At 50.5% G+C, this 16809-nt stretch overlaps 3 protein-coding genes across 3 annotated transcripts; all 3 read left to right on the plus strand.

The window, feature by feature from the left end:
• The first annotated feature begins 4566 nt into the window (after positions 1 to 4566).
• BC939DRAFT_447265 (uncharacterized protein) lies at positions 4567 to 6767 on the plus strand. Its single transcript, XM_051555065.1, has one exon. The coding sequence runs from the start codon at positions 4785 to 4787 to the stop codon at positions 6531 to 6533; it is 1749 nt and encodes a 582-aa protein (XP_051413711.1). The 5' UTR covers positions 4567 to 4784; the 3' UTR covers positions 6534 to 6767.
• BC939DRAFT_447268 (uncharacterized protein) lies at positions 6768 to 8468 on the plus strand. The gene is made up of 2 exons (XM_051555066.1): positions 6768 to 6898; positions 6972 to 8468. The coding sequence occupies exons 1-2, from the start codon at positions 6844 to 6846 to the stop codon at positions 8240 to 8242; spliced, it is 1326 nt and encodes a 441-aa protein (XP_051413712.1). The 5' UTR covers positions 6768 to 6843; the 3' UTR covers positions 8243 to 8468.
• A 204-nt stretch (positions 8469 to 8672) lies between these two features.
• BC939DRAFT_447269 (chitin synthase-domain-containing protein) lies at positions 8673 to 16143 on the plus strand. The gene is made up of 5 exons (XM_051555067.1): positions 8673 to 9524; positions 9719 to 10338; positions 10455 to 12075; positions 12179 to 13817; positions 13959 to 16143. The coding sequence occupies exons 1-5, from the start codon at positions 9166 to 9168 to the stop codon at positions 16104 to 16106; spliced, it is 6387 nt and encodes a 2128-aa protein (XP_051413713.1). The 5' UTR covers positions 8673 to 9165; the 3' UTR covers positions 16107 to 16143.
• Positions 16144 to 16809: the final 666 nt, after the last annotated feature.

Genomic DNA, 16809 nt, shown 5'->3' on the forward strand with positions numbered 1-16809 from the left:
AAATGTCTTTGGAGGTTTATCGATGACTTGTTTGGCAACGAGATTCGTGTTTGCAACAACAACTGTTCAGCATGTCATACTGTTAATTGTCCCCCTCTACTCCCTAGTCGCATTGTCGCCAAATCTGTCATCAGAGGAAGATGGCCGAAACGCTCGAAAGAGGAGAAGGCTCTGGCATTACGGGAACTGATATCATGGAGGAAGGATGCCTTCAAGAGGTGGCAAGCAACACAACGTTACGCCAATGGTGCAGAAACCGGGATCCTGCCGGACATGACTGCCAAGAAGCTCTCGCAGCAATTCTCAGGGATCAGAACTGCTGAGGCAGTCGCAACCTTCGCATCTTCTTCCCTCTGGTTTCCTCGTGGAAACCCTCAGAATTGGTTCGTCGAGATCGCACAGCTGCTGGCTAAGATCAACAAGAATATTGATGATGGTCTCATACCAAGTAGCCAGCTGATAGTGGCGTTGGCTCCAGACCTACCAAACGACGGCTCTGACGGCAATGACGATGGAAGTGATGACGGGGAGGATAGATAATTTTGTCCGCGTACCGCAACCAGTTGCCCACTCTATTCCCTCCACTTCCAACTCCTCTTTCCTCCTCCCTTTATTTTTACATCCGCTATTCCTTACTTTCTTCTTCTATCCTTTGTTTAGTTAGTCATGCTTTTTTTAATACTTTCATCTGCGTATTCAGAGCAGTATAACGGCAACAATAACAAAGTCATGTTCAAAATAGTATTATATTTTAATTCTGATCGATAACATTTTCGAGATCCTCGGCTTCTTCAATGTCCACAGCATTACCCCACAGTGATGTATGATTATCAAAAAATCTTCCTATCGCGCCTCCGACCATCTTCTCTTCGCCAACACGCTGAAGATCAACCACCGGTGGTCCTTGTTCGCACTCGCCGGAAGTCCATAAAATGCCACAGCCTTGGAAGTTCTCCTGGATCCTCGAAATATCCAATGCAGTCGACGGCTTTTTGTGTCTAGTGCTGTTGGAACGAATGCCGACCTCTCGTTCGAACATCCGTGAAATGACCTGAAAGGTTTTGATGTTGGTGGAAATGGCGTCCTGGAGGTATTCCCAGCTCATGTTCGAGCCTTTGGCTGAAAAAATGGCTTTGATGAGATAGTTGTGGTTTTCCTGCATCATGTCCGTTGCCATCCATCCACCAGCGACGCCTTTCGGGTTCACAAGCATACTTGACAGGACCCTTCTCGCCCATTCATCTGTCCAAAGATAGCGAATGCCATAGAGGAGGCGTAAAAGCTCTAGGGCATAATTGGTGTTGCCACCCCCATGCATCATTATAACGATGAATGGCAGCAAATGCTTGATGCGGCCAATATCGCCAGCTTTGATGGCCGCGCCAAGCTCAATGTAGACGGCTACATCGCGCAGGAAAAGAAGAGCGTTGGTATTGGCGGTAGTACAGGGAAGGCCAAGGAGCAAAGGCGAAGGCTGAGAGCAATATGACTTGGTGATGCTTTCTGTAATGCTCTGAACAGAAAGCTCCTTTGATACACCACGATCCCGCAAAGACTGATAGAGCAACTGCACCTTCGCATCAAAGACTACCCGCAAGAGCTCATCGGTGGCGTGAAAGATGATCTTGTCCCTGCTTAGGCCCTTACGGTTCAGCAGACATGCAATCGATGCCAGGGTCCCAGGAAACTCTTTGGAGCCAAGGTGAGTCCTCCAAATGGTACCACACAAATTCATCTCCAAATGAAAAAGTTGGAGAACAGGATGTACCTGTCAAGTTTGAGGGATACTTTTAGTTGTCAAGGAATGTATATACAGGGCTATGCTCCTGTGTAACAATCAAGCACCTTCTTTCCGCCTCACATCACTCTTTATTAACTTTGACTTTCACGTACCCACGACAGGCTATGGTAGGGATCAGGATCGAAGCACCGGTGGACCTTGAGCGTCAGCAGCCTTGACACTGTCATTTGATCCCCAGCGAAAATTGTGTTCTTGGGATCGGCAAACCAGGCTTTTGGTAAATTGAGACCGACCTCCGTAATCCTCTGCAACACTGACAGGTTTCCTGCAATGGTAGACTCGTCTAGCTTCATGACTGGAAGTGGGAAAACAGTACTCTTGGTGAGGTCAAGTTGCTCGACAGGAACAACAAGAATGACGGATGTTGTTGATCCTTCCGGTAACGAGCGCACAATGGAGTCCGAAACATGCGATTGGCAAGCATTTACAAAAACCTCAAGGTCGCCGTTGTTGGGGAAAAAAAGGTTGGCATCTGCCTCCGGCCTCTCCTCCACTGGACGAAAAAGAGTAGGTGCGGGCTTGCTCTTTTCTGAGGGTAAAAGGATGATGGTGGCAGCAGTGCCATTGTCGAAAATATCCCGTTTGTTGACGCGCTGATGATGGTGCTTAGCGGCGATATTGATATTATCGTAAACGACATAAAAGTCGTTCTCCTTGACTGCCTGTATTACACGCCTGCACGCATCCCTGGTCAGCGACTTGAGGCAATTGCGAACTTGATTGTACGAGATCGAAAGCCCAAGGCCAGAAAGGACCTCAAGAACTCTCCTCGGACACCCAGTGCAGTGCAGAAAAATGCCAAGGATTGTCTGGAAAGCACTGGCTTTTTGTGACGACATAAAGAGCAGCATTGCTGAAATGCAGCCGCGGACTGATGATGGCTTCCGAGCACGGTGACGCCTCAGTGCTCTTTTTGTGAGATTTTGGACAGGTACATCCTCTTTGAGCACGCCCTTCAAGAAACGCGTCAGGTACTTTGCGCCACCGCCTTTGCCACTGGTGTTGGGACCTCCATCCATATGTGCCTTGTCCTCCACCATTCCATCATTCTTGTCATCTGCCGTGCCAGCAGCGTAGCGATTGAGGAAACCAAAGTCGTCAAGCAAGTAGCCGGCGATCTTCTCCTCTGTGACATCGGTATGTGGAAGCCGCCATTCTTTTTTGACATCATTGTCACCCAGATGCCTGAGAGTGCGGTCGACGACGACATCGACGGCACTGTTGACAAACGATTCGTCCCACCGCTCATGCCTTTTGTCGTGTCGGAGCTGCTCGTCCCAGATCTGTATAAGTCGCCGTGGACCATGTGCCTCGTAGAACGGATTGGTGTAGTCAGTAGCTGTCTTGTCGTCAGACTTGAACAACTCAACAAGGAATCTAGGCAGGGACAAATCCACTGCTTTAATACATTCTAGAACCGTACAAAGTTTGTCTGACATGGAGGACTGAAAATTATACATCCATCTGTTAGAAGCTAAGGCACTGAATACTGTAGCTCGTTTCATTTTCATCAAAGTCAATGCATTTTAAAATTCAAGTTGGCTGCTTACACGTGTTTTGCCACTGGAAGCTGAGATCAGCACAGTTGGGTCAGATCCTTGGCTCGTTGAGTCAGATCCTTGGCTCGTTGGGTCAGATCCTTGGCTCTCCGTCGAAGAAGAGCTGACCATCTAAGTAAACAATAGGATGTATAATGAATGATGAGTTCTTGACCATATCAGGTTCTCGCCAGAGAGCATAAACATTTAAAACAGTATGTCTCATACCTCCAAGGCAAGTCGCTGTCGCTCCATCTCGGTTGCCCTAATATTGGCCAACTGTTTTGAGCAATACATTTAGCAAAACGCATATTGCATTAATAGGTCTGATCTTTGTCCACAAGTAACGCTTGACAACCTACACGTTTGGCAGATGGCGAAGCTAAAGCTGCAGGCACAATTTCTTTGAACGCGCGAATACTTATGCCTTGGTCCAAGGGTGATTTGGCCATGTTGACTGCGAACGATTCTTCTGCAGCGGTGAACGCCATGGCGAGCTGCAAGGAGATTGATGCCGCTGGAGTGGAACACGCTCCAGTCAGGACGGGCGGGGCTTCAGTAGCTCCTTGCGGAGTATCCTATAGAGAGAAAAACATAAAAGGACAAGAAGTTCGTTAGGATTGTGCTTGGAAATGAGTGACTGTTGTCATGCCAATCATCGGTATGTACTCACTGGATTACTCCCTCCTAAGGACGACGCGACGGGAATATTGGCGCTGAAGGAGATCAGACCTGTGGGTATGTCATTGCGCTATACAGTATTGAGGGTCAGGACGTCAGGAAGGGTGACAACCCCAACAGCTACAAACTCCCAACTCCTGTAACAAAATGTGTCCTTGCTTTGTAAGTCCTGCGGAGGGTTCCAGGAGTGTTGGGAGTTTTGGGAAGGCACTTGCGAGGCGTGCGCCGGGTCTCTTCATCAGGTGGATTGTCACTGTAACAGGAGACATGAAGGAAGAGGATGCAAGAAATAAGCTTGGGCAGCCCGCGTACGATCACGTGAACAAAAAACCACCGAGCACTTTCCTTTTTTGGGCAAAATGGACTAAAGGGTGACCCCATAAGAAAGTGAAAGATTTTGTCCCAGCCCCTCTGCAGTGAAAAATTGAACAAAGGGGGATGGGTTCAGAGCTTCCACAGGCGTCCTAAGAAAATGGTGGCGAAAGGTTTAAATGAGTGCTTCGGTGGCAAAAATCAACTGAGAAAATGATGGTAACTTCCATTTATGGCTCAGATGCGACCCAAGCGGTCGAACACACAAAGGCTTTTCCTACATATAAGACGCTCTTCATATCTTCATTAGCGCCCTTTAGTTTTGATCGCCACCTTCCCTCTATCAGTCATCTATTCTTCCTTCGCATCTTGCTTCCTTCCCACCTTGTTTCCTTCCCATCTTGCTTCCTCCGTCATCTACTTTCAATCACCCCCTACCCTCCACGCCAACAATGGAAAAGGAATCCATCTTTGACAGCCCTCTGGTCAAGAGCGAAGTTGCAAAATACCTCTCCAACAATGATCTAGCACAGTGTGCTCTCGTCTCCAAGAAGTGGTCTGCCTGGTTCCTTCCTGCCCTCTGGCGCTCCATCAAATTCGGGCAACTTTCATTCGGGCAACTTTCAACGATCTCATCTGAGGGTCTGAAACGACATCAAGGTCATATCCAGTCCCTCCAAGGATATCAATTTAACTCGGCGGCTCAGCCCTACGTTTGGTCATATCCTAACCTCACGTCGCTTGAGTTTGGACCCGGTTTCGGTCGCCACGGTCGTCGAGTGGACCTTGCGACCTTGAAAATGGTGGCAGGATCGCCTCATTTGGAGCATCTCAAGATATCGCTCAATCTCGACCATGTGGATGTCTACCAAGAACTGAGGCGGGTTCTTCAGTCGCTGACTCGGCTAAAGAGCTTGGAATTGCACCTCATTGAATTTATCGAACCGGTTGTCATTCAGGATATTCTGGAGATATGTAGCCGAGTCAAATTCCTATCAGTATTTCTGCAAAGCGCGACCTACTTTATGCCAGGAGACGAAGGAGCTCAGCTCAAGCTCGCAACGGAGGCCATGAAGCGCATGCAGGACACCCAGGTCCAGCACTTGGAGTTCCAGGCGACCGACGGGAGCCTCGAATTGTCGATTTTGCCATTGTTTTTAAAGAAATGTCCCATGTTGGAGAGCCTCAGCCTGCCATCACTGTGCCAGGAGCAGACAATGGAACAAGTGGTAGAGATAATCAAGGAGAGAACATGTCCGAAACTCAAGCATTGGAGCCATGGCCGCGTTACCTACAGTGGAATGTCGGAAGATCTTTTCTTGGAAACATTTCGAGCAACCAAGTCTGGCACCGGCGAGTACGACAGTGATGGGGATTGGATGGAAGGTGGCCTGAAGACGATCGCAGTGGGGTACCCAGTGGCACTGGACGAACGCGTAATTCGAACAATCACGGAGTATCATGGTACGACACTGACAACCATGAATACTCCCGGTTTCACCATGGACCTCCCATCCCTCACGTTGCTTTTGAGCGGACTCCCAGCGTTGAAGTCCCTCGCGGCTACGGTCACTTTACCAAACGCATCGACGCACGACCCGGACCTGGAATTGACAAAGAAGACTTCGTGGGCCTGCACTGGGTTGAAGTATCTAGATGTGACCTGCAACACTACGGGAACCTTCAAGGTCCCTGGAGGGAAACGCTGGGATGCTTCGGCAGAGAAGACCTGTACGGACTATTTGTTTTCACAGATCGGGAGCTTGACGCAGTTGGAGGAATTGATTCTGAGGACGGGCATGTTCGATCCATTTATCTTGAAGAATGGATACTTGATGCCGTTGTCTGGATTGTCGAACCTCAAGACATTGCGCCTGCCACGGCAATACAACATCCGTATGGGCGTCAAGGAGGCAGAGTGGATGGCCGAGAACTGGACAAGTCTGGTTTATGTCGCGATTGAGGTGGTCTCCAGGGCTCTTGTATCAGATGAAAAATCGCGCGAGGCATTTGAGGCAACGTTGAAGGAGAAGCGGCCAAGCGTCGAGATCGGTCCTAGTCAGCCTTATTCTCACATGTTGTTCGGAGGAGGTTTCGTCAACAATAGACTTGGCGGATACAACAATGGATTTGGCGGCTGGGGTGTACAGAATGGATTCGTCCCATTCCCTTGGATACGCCGTTCAATGAATATCAAATAAACAGCGAGTAGTAGTAATACTCAGGTTTTTTGCGAGAATATGATAAAGATTATGTATCGAGTTGAGCGTTCAGCCAGTACGCGATTATTGGAGGTCGAGCCGCATAGCGGGTACGTGTCGGACATTGTGCTATCCAGTGTGGTAACGAGGGGATGGGATTGTATGTAGACAGGTAGTCCCGCTGCTTTGGAGGGAGGAGGAGTTTCTGGCAAACCAAGTCCGATATTGTGACGGGAAACTTGGTGCAAACCCCGTTTGCGATGAGAGTTGCGACCAGCACACGACAAAAAGACTCTGAATCAGAAAAGCGATGAAGAAAACGAACGCCTCTGGAGGCCCATGCACACTCAGGATTGCGGTCGTCGGTGAGTGATTCAGGATCCGAATCAACCCCATGAATCAGATGCGAGTGCTCATCCTCTCTCTTGAATATCCTAGGCGGTCCTCAGTATGATCGGCTCTATGAAAGGCTAGCACTCTTTGAACGGGAGACCGGACACCATGTCGAGATCGTCTTTCGCGGTTCCCATCCAGAGCTCAATGACTATCTGACCTCGACTTTTCAGCAATATGATCCAGCCTTTTCGGCCGAGTCACCGATCCCAGAGCCAGACCTGGATCTGGTGTCAACACACATCAAATACGCGCCCTCTCAGGCCTATTTCTTGCAGGACCTGGGTGACGATCTCGTCTCAGCGCAAGAGCAGAGCGAATTCCTCGAATCCGCAATGGAAGCCTCCAAGGTTCAGGGCAAACTGATGCAGTTACCACGAATGGTCGATAGCAGAGTCTTATTCTATCGCGCGGATATCTTTGAGCGACTCGGGTTGGCCGCCCCAAGGACATGGCAGGACCTCTTGACAGTTGCGAGCAAGGTCCGGAAGGCAGCGCTGCCAACACCCACGAACGCTTCAGGCCCAGGAACAGATGTCATACAAGGATATGTCTTCCCTGGCAAGCAGTCGGGACTGTTTGGGACGTTTTATGAGCTGGCCATGATGGAGATGGAGCACTCAGAAGCGTTATTTGATCAACAGAGTCGGCCAGTCTTTCAGGAATCTGTAGTTGCGAACGTGCTGAGGTACATGCGGGAGCTAGTGACGTCCAATGCAGTTCCGCAGGACATTGAGGAATACTACTTTGACGAAGTATCAGCGCTGTTCTCAGAGGGAAAAGTAGCCATGGTTGCGGATTGGCCCTCGTTCTACGAGGGAATGAAAGCAAAGTTGAAAAGCCAAGAGCCAGACGCTAGAATCAAGGTGATGCGATACCCAGTGGGCGCCAACGGGAAGCGATCGGCCTATTCGGGTATGCACTCCTTTGCAATCCCCAAGAGCTGTCGACACCGTGAAGAGGCTGCGGAATTGCTCAAGTTCCTGGTGCGAGACGATCAGCAGTGGATCGAGGCATCCGAGTCTGGCAGTTTCCCGACCAAGAAAGCGGCCTTGCAACGGCTCTTGCAGGAGACTGAGGCGAAAAACGTGGCAGCAAGTGGGGGCTCAGGATCAGCGGAGCAGCAGTTGGATAGTGAGAGACTGAACTGCCTTGTGGAGACGGTACAGAACGACATGGCGATGTTTCCGCACTTGAGATCATATCCGGAGCTGGAGGACGCGTTGTACCCAATGATCCAGGACGCGATGATGGGCCGTATATCCCCAGAGGAGGCTGCGCGAAGGATGCAGGCTAGGGCCATGCAATCGGTGTAGCTGTAGACGAATGAAATAAAGCGGACATGCAAAAAGAGCAGTGACTTTATACAATTCGACTACATGCTATGGATCATATAGAGTATCGATGTCCCTCCTACTGGTGGTGAATCAGGTCGTCTTCTTTTGCCCCTGGATATGAAAAAGAAAAACCATTTTAGAGCATGTGGTTATTAGGGGATGTGAAGATAGAGGATGTGACAGGACCTGGCGGTGAGGGCGATGGTGGATGGGAGCTGGCGTCCAGCAGGAGAAACTAATTTTACAGTGTTCTATTTTTACAGCCCATTTCAGGCAGGCCCTCTTTCGTGTGTTGTGTTGCGTGCACCCAAAGAGCGGGTACGCCGGAGTGTATTTCTGCGTGTATCCATCCATCCATGCAGTTTTATTGTTAGACCACAAGGCTAATAGTGCATTAAATTGAATCTACATCCCCCATCCTTCCTCTCCTCTCCTCTCTAAAAAAATAACAAATAGACAAATAGCGCAGGCACCGAGGGCGGACACACACTGACGCCCACAGCGACCCGTTCGATGCCCATCGTTCCCACTCTTTTCTTCCCTTTCGTCCCTTTCGTCCCTTTCGTCTCTTTCTTCCCTTTCTTCCCTTTCTTCCCTTTCTTCCCTTTCTTTGCTCCCCTGCCTCCCTCTTTGTTTCCCTCATCATTGGTCTGCATTTTTTTCCCTTCTTCATTGCTCAGTCTTCGTTGTTCAAATCGCCATATCACTATATCACTATTGGTGTCGTCCCTCGACCTTCATTCCCCCGCCCTTTAATCCCCCCCCTTCCTCCTCCTGTGTTCTCAGCCCACATCCTTTATTCACACTCACTCATCGTCAAGTCTCACTCGGTGTTCACTCCCCTCCCCATTGCTGATTACCTCTGAACCAAACCCTGATCAGAAGACACTTCCCCCAAAAACATGCTTCCTGCTCAGGATCTGGTCGCACTGGCCAGGCACGAGAACACAAATAATGAGCCCCCGACACAGGACAAGATCTTCAATGTCCTCACAAGACGGCACCAGCTGGGGCTGCCTTACACCCGCATCGGCACTTCTACATTGATCGCCTTGAACCCAAACCAGGCCCTCAACATCTACACCGAGGCCACTGGCCAGCAATATATCGATCAGGCAATGGGAAGTAGCAGTAACAGCAGCACCAATGCTCCCTCCATAACCGCCTCGACCTCCTCCCTCGAGCCACATGTGTATGAGTTGGCAAGCACGATCTACTACCACATGCGGAGAACCGAGCTGGACCAGGGCGTTGTTCTGAGGTACGCTCGGTGCAAAAGAGTTCCCTGTTCTCATTATGTTTCATCTGAATGCACTGGTCCTTTTTAGTTTGTTTGAACCTTGGAGAGCACCCAGGGGGGTGGGGGGACGGTGTCCTTTTTATTTGATTTGACGATATTCCTCAACCTTATTGTCAGGAAAACTAACATCGTCCTCCCTTTTTACCGGCGACCAGCGGTATCACCGGTTCTGGAAAGACCACGTCCCAGCGCTATCTGGTCCAGCAACTGATCCGTCTTGGCACAAAGAGCAGCCAGACCTCAAAGATTGGGACCCAGGTCAGAGCCGCAACCGACATCCTCGAGGCCTTTGGCAACTGTCCCTCAGACCATGGCCCGAATGCTTCCTGTCACTCCCTGTATCTGGAGCTTCAATTCAAGGCTCGAGGACGACTCTTTGGCGCAAAACTTCTTCCTTTCATGCTCAACCAAGACAAGGTTACCAATGCGCAGAGCCACTTGGGATCATTCCAGATTTTTTATTCTATGTTCAAGGATGTCTCCAGCGAGGACCGGAGGCGACTTCGACTCGGCAACAACATCACGGACTATCCTTACCTGCCATATCGCCCTCACATGGAACACATGACCAACAACCGGGATCTCACACCAGCGTTTGCAGCAATGGGTTTCAAGCCAAAGGCAATCTCGCAGATCTGGCAATTACTTGCCGCTATTTTACACTTGGGCAGGATCGATTTCATTGACTCTTCGGAAGGCCCGACGCTCATGGCGACCGTGCCGCGCCAGAAGCACATTTTTGACCTTGTAGCCGATCTGCTCGGCGTCGAAGAAGGTATGGCTGACGGATTTACAATATCAGAAAAGGGGACGAACGATTCATTCTTTTTCCGTTACCCGCTATAAGAAACTAACAGTTTTTTTATTATTTTTTATTCCAATGCGCACTAGATGCGTTGCAACAGGCTCTTTCATACAAAAGAAAAATGATTTCAGGGGACATGTGCACGGTGATTCTTGACTCTGCTTCTGCCAAAAAGCAATGCGACAGCCTGGCCCGTGCACTCTATAGTCTGCTGTTCACCTACATGGTTGAGGCTATGAACACACAGATGTGTCGGCGACAGGAAGATCAAGTTTCATTCATTGGAATTCTGGATATGCCTGGATTTGACAGCCATTCGCCCACTGGATTCGAGAACTTTTGCACCAACTTTTGCAACGAGGCTCTCCAGGGATTCCTGCAGCAAAAGCTTTTTATCGAGGATGTTCAGACCATGGCCACGGACGGTCTTCAGGTTTTCGAACCCCTCCTGAATGAGAAAAACCAGGAAACTATCGACCTCCTCTGTGGACTCGACACTCTGACGGATGCATCCCCCAGAGGTTTAGTCCGCTTCCTTCATGACTCCACATTGAAGACAAGCAAACAATCCGGCGATGCAGAGTCAATCTCCATGCTCCCTGGATTGAACCGCACGTTCCAGTCCAACTCCTCGTTCATCAGTGGATCGACCTACGCATCGTCCTTTGGAATCCGTCACTACACAGGAGATGTGCACTACAACCTGGAGTCATTCTTCATCAAGAACCAGGATATTCTATCGCCTGATTTTGTATCGTTGTTCCAGACATCCACCAGCCCCTTCATGCTGCAAATGCTCGAGTCCAACCCAGCACTCGTGATGGAGAGCCATCCCCGATCCAAAGAAACGATTGTCAAAGCACAGCTGTCGACAATGCCCATGCGTCAGCCAAGTGTTAGGAAGCCCAAGCAGGCACAGGTCCAAGCCAGGAGGAGAGGAAAGGCGCAGAACGAGGTCTCTACTGTCATCAAGCAGCTCCACTCGACCCTCAGGGATATCTGTACATCCCTGGATGGCACCCAGATCTATCAAGTCATTCACATTCGCCCCAACAACAGGATGATGGAGGGTCTTATCGAGTGTGACCCAGTCATAGTGCGTGCGCAGATCGAATCCTATCAACTGGCCATTCATGTGCAATCGAAGATGCAAGCCGAGTACTGTGTCTCCTTTGATCATGGATCGTTCCTGCAGCGATACCGAGTTCTCTTCGAGCGATGGGGTTTCAACATCGACCAAAATGCCTCGGATGTGGAGCGGTGCAGAGCCGCAGTTGGCCTGTTGAATTGGGAGATGCCATTGGATGGCGCTGTCGGGAATGAGTACGTCTGGATGTCGCTTTCTACGTGGAAGACGCTTGAAGATGGATGTATGGCTATCGAGAAGACTGAAGGAGGGTCCTTGGCCTTTGAAGTCGATGCGGACGAGCAGCGTGAGTTTTCCAACCTGATGTTACCACCAGCAAAGGCATACCAGCGCCCGGGCGAGGAACTGAATGCCAATACCCAACTTTTATCAAGCAAGCGATCAAGTGCACAGTCAACCGCCTCTGACTACTCGGACGCATCGCATGCCTCGAACACGTACCCGGCAGCCCAGTCCAGATTTGCTGGCTCCGATCAAAGATTCCAACACTTTGGTAACGATTCAGAGTCCCAATTCTTTGATAACAAGACCGTTGGTACTCCAGGATCGGAGAGTGAGAGGTAAGCAGGGCTCCGATCATACTAGAATCGATATGAGAACAACAACGCAACCGACTATTTGGGTTTCGGCTATACTAACAACATGTCTGCCTCTATTCGATAGACAATTGATGTTCCAAGGACACGAAAAGGGTGAGTCGGAAATCAGGAGGAAGCCTACGTTGGCCCTCAATCGCACCAAAGCCGACGAGTCAGTGCAGCCTCCCAAAGCCAGGACAAAGACACGCCGCATTTGGGTTTCTTTTGTATGGCTGAACACGTTCTGGATCCCGTCATTCTGTCTTAGTCTGTGTGGAAGGATGAAGCGCCCAGATATCCAGATGGCATGGCGCGAGAAGGTCACTCTGTGCCTGATAGTCTTTTGGCTATCGGCAATCGTCATCTTCTTCATCATTGGTCTGCCCAAGGTGATCTGCCCAACGTTCAATGAGATGTACAATCCGGACCAGATCCAGTACCATACCAATGAAGCGGACTTTTGGGTCTCGGTCCGGGGAACTGTGTACGATATCTCCAAGTTTGCTAGGAACGACCACTCAGGAACACATTCGGGCCAATACCCATCTTCACCACCCTACATGGCCAATATCGCTGGGCTCGATCTGACTCCTTTGTTCCCAGTGGATTTCCGCTGGGCGTGTCCCAATCTTGTTACCGCTCCCCTACTGTTGCTCCCAAAGGACCCCATTCAAAATCTGGGAATGCCGATACATGGACCCTCGTCTACTAACGGGGATACTAGTCTTCCATGGTACAGCGATCCAGAGTTTTATCCGAACACTGCCTTGCCCAAGCTGAACACCATGAAGAAGGGGATGATCGCTATCAAGCCAGAGGACTTCACGAACCAAACGGGTCCCAACACCTGGGCCATGATCCATGACAAGATTTATGACCTTACTACGTATATTGTGAACGCGAACCCACCCAGTGGATTCATCCCCGACCACACATTCCAGCCATTCCTCGACAAATCGGTCGTCGATCTCTTCATAAACAACCAGGGCACCGACATTACCAAGCAGTTCAAGCAGCTCCCCCAACAGCTGCAGGCTGATACATTCACCTGTCTCGATCGAGCGTTCTATGCCGGCGTCCTGGACGAGCGCAATACCGTTAAGTGTCAATTCGGTAACTGGGTCCTGGTTGCAGCTTCCGCACTGATGGGAGGAGTTATTTTGATCAAGTTTTTGGCTGCTCTGCAGTTGACCTCCAAGCGGGAACCCATCCACTACGACAAGTTCGTCATCTGTCAGGTCCCATGTTACACCGAGGGCGAAGACTCGCTCAAGAAGACTCTCCAGTCCCTTGCAGCACTGGAATACGACGACAAACGCAAGTTACTGCTAGTTATTGCGGATGGAATGATTATTGGATCTGGAAATGAGCTGCCGACTCCCAAGATTGTGCTTGATGTCTTGGGCTGGCAGCCAACGGAGGGCGTCGAGGTCGAGCCAGTTACATACAAAGCCCTGGGCCTCGGTGGTCAGCAGCTCAACGCCTGTAAGGTGTACTCGGGACTTTACGAGTTCGAGGGACACCTGGTTCCGTACCTGGTTGTCGTCAAGGTCGGCATGCCCAACGAGACGAGCAAACCCGGAAACCGTGGAAAGCGCGACTCCCAGTTGATTTTGATGAACTTCTTGAACAGTATCCACACTGGCAAGAAGATGTGTCCTCTCGAGCTGGAGATGTATCACCATATGAAGTATGTCATCGGAGTTCACCCGAATCTCTACGAGGTAAGTCTTTGGAGAGAAAGAGAGAGAGAGAAAAAAAAGAGAGAGAGAGAGAGGAGAATGCTTTTCTCCTTCGCGATAAAGATATGACTAGTTACTGACTGATGTCCCGGATATTCGTTGCTTCTCGATTTCTTCTTCTAGTACATCCTGCAAGTTGATGCCGATACAGAGGTCATGCCTGATTCGCTGAACCGACTTGTCGCATGCATGGTTGCCGATTCCAAGGTCATTGGACTCTGCGGAGAGACCCAGGTTGCAAACGAGGATAATTCTTTCACGACCATGATCCAGGTCTACGAGTACTACATCTCTCATCACCTAGCAAAGTCGTTCGAGTCCCTGTTTGGAAGCGTCACCTGTTTGCCTGGTTGTTTCTCCATGTACCGTATCTTGACCGTCGCCGGAAAGCCCTTGATCGTGTCGAACAACATCTTGCGCGATTACAGCCACAACGATGTTGATACGCTCCACAAACGCAACTTGCTGTCTCTGGGTGAGGATCGGTACCTGACGACGTTGATGATGAAGTACTTTCCTGGATACAAGCTCAAGTTCACGCCGGACGCCACCTGTAAGACTGTTGCCCCCGACAGATGGAGGGTGCTCTTGTCTCAGCGTCGTCGCTGGATCAACTCTACTATCCACAACCTGGGCGAGTTGATGGTGCTCTCTGAACTCTGCGGATTCTGTTGCTTCTCGATGCGCTTCATTGTCTTTATTGATCTTTTGGGAACGTTGATCCTTCCTGCCTCGTTCGTCTACCTGGTTTACCTAATCGTTGTGGTCGCTACCCATTTACAGCCTCTGCCGATCGTAGCCGTGGCGATCTTGGCTGCCGTGTATGGTCTACAGGCCCTCATTTTCATACTCAAAGGTGCTTGGCAACATATCGGATGGATGATCATTTACATCATTGCGATGCCCTTCTTCTCGGTGTTTATTCCTCTGTACTCGTTCTGGCACTTTGACGACTTTTCCTGGGGTAACACTCGTCAGGTGGTTGGAGCAGATGGCAAGAAGACGGTTATGGCTGCCGACGCTCAGACGCGCTTCGATCCCAATTCCATCCCGCTCAAGAGTATGGAGGCCTTTGAGGCTGAGAGGATGATGCAGTTGGAAGGAAGCGGCTACTATAACACACATGATGGATCGGGCTCAGTGGTGGGCAGCAGCTACCAGGACGAGACGGGATCGACGATCATGCACTCACGATACGACCACTCGACCTTACTTGGTAACGGCATTCAATCGAACCAGTACAGCAGACTGGACTCTCTTCACGGACGGTCGCCTTCGCCTTACTTTGACCACGACGGCAGCAAGAGTGTGATCTCTGGTTTTGGCGGTGATGAATTGGCGCACGACTACTATCGGGACTCGAACGCGATCGATCTCCGATCTGGACGCCAATCTCGCCTGCCTTCGCAGACTCCCACAGGCTATATTTCCGCCACTGCAGGGGGACACCTTCGCTCGGCCTCACCTTCGCCTGCACAGTTCTATGCCGAACAGCAACAAGGGCCTGGTCTTGGACCGTTTATGGACTCACAGGGAATGCTCATGCCTGGACAACGAAGCCCATACGTGTCACAGCACCAACCACAGCAGCGTGCGCCCGGCGACATGATCGAAATGAATCAATTTGCGGCACCAATCGGCCTCGGAGTCGCAAACATCGGTATGGGAACCCCAGTCATGAGCTCACCAGGCCTGGTAGCTGTACCTATGATGGGATCTCCTCAACTGCAACAGCAGCAACTGTATAACGCACATTTGGAGCAACAGCTTCAACAGCAACAAATGCAGCTCCAGCAGCAGCAGCAACAGCTTTTGGCGCAACAACAACCCCTTGGGATGTCGACCCCGATGATGATGGGTATGGGCTCTCCAATGCAGCCACCATCGCACCAGCTTGGCGGCTTCCCTGTGACGACAATGGGATCTCCACTGCTGAGCACAAATCAGCTGCATATGATGGGCTCCCCTGCGCTGTCGACGATGTCCTCGCCCCGTAGCGGTTCAGTTGTTACGGGAGCAAGTGGTGGAGCTGGAGCTGGAGCTGGAGCTGGAACTGGAACTGGACCGACGGATGCGGAGCTGGTGAGCAAGATCCATGAGCTACTCCAGGGCGTGGATCTGATGACGGTTACGAAGAAGAAGATCCGACAGCAGCTGGAGGGTGTTTATGGAATCGACTTGACACTTAGGAGGGATTTTATTAGCAGAGCGATTGATGTGGAGCTGCAGGATCTTAACACGGCCTCGTTGACGTCGACACCTCCGTTGTAAAAAAAAAAATCATCATCATCATCATCATCATCATCATTTCTCTACTTTGTATCTACATTTTGCATAATAAAAGGACGAGTTCAGCATACAACGAGCGATTTGATCGTGAATGGCATGGGTGCATGGATGCATGGGTACATGGGTGAAGCAAAAAATTAAAGATGGTTCGACGCGTCTTGGGAGGTTCGCGGATCGCGGGAAGGAAGGTCCCTCCCCCTTTTGTCCCAGATGTGCGCTGTATGCGTTGTGTTCCTGAGGAACGTTGTACTTGGAAATACGGTTCATAAGGGCTCTCTCTGTACGCCACCATTTTTAGTTCGCTGCTCTCCGTGTTCCCATCCCTCCCCCCGCCTCCCCCCCAGTGGCGGACGCCAATTGGTCTTTTGCAGCGCACTTACGGGGAACAGCACCTGAATCGAAATAGTCGGGTGTGCAGTGCAGACTGCAGAGTATGGCGTGGAGAAGATCACATCATCTGGTGAGAGTATAAGAGCGTTCTACCGCCTTCTTCATCATCTTTCCATCTTCATCCCTCTCCCATCTGACTCTTCCCCCCTCTCCCTCTTGCCCCTTCCCCGCTGTTTGCTGCTTGCTTGCACATTTGTCCCATCAAGTGTGCACCTAGCTGACTCGTCGTTCTTCTGTACTCTGGCCCTGACCTGATTCTTCCCCTCGCCTTCCTCTACTCCCGATCCACCTCTCC

Source organism: Gamsiella multidivaricata (assembly GCF_025024155.1).
Source record: "Gamsiella multidivaricata strain RSA 2152 chromosome Unknown BC939scaffold_22, whole genome shotgun sequence".
Lineage (NCBI taxonomy): Eukaryota > Fungi > Mortierellomycota > Mortierellomycetes > Mortierellales > Mortierellaceae > Gamsiella > Gamsiella multidivaricata.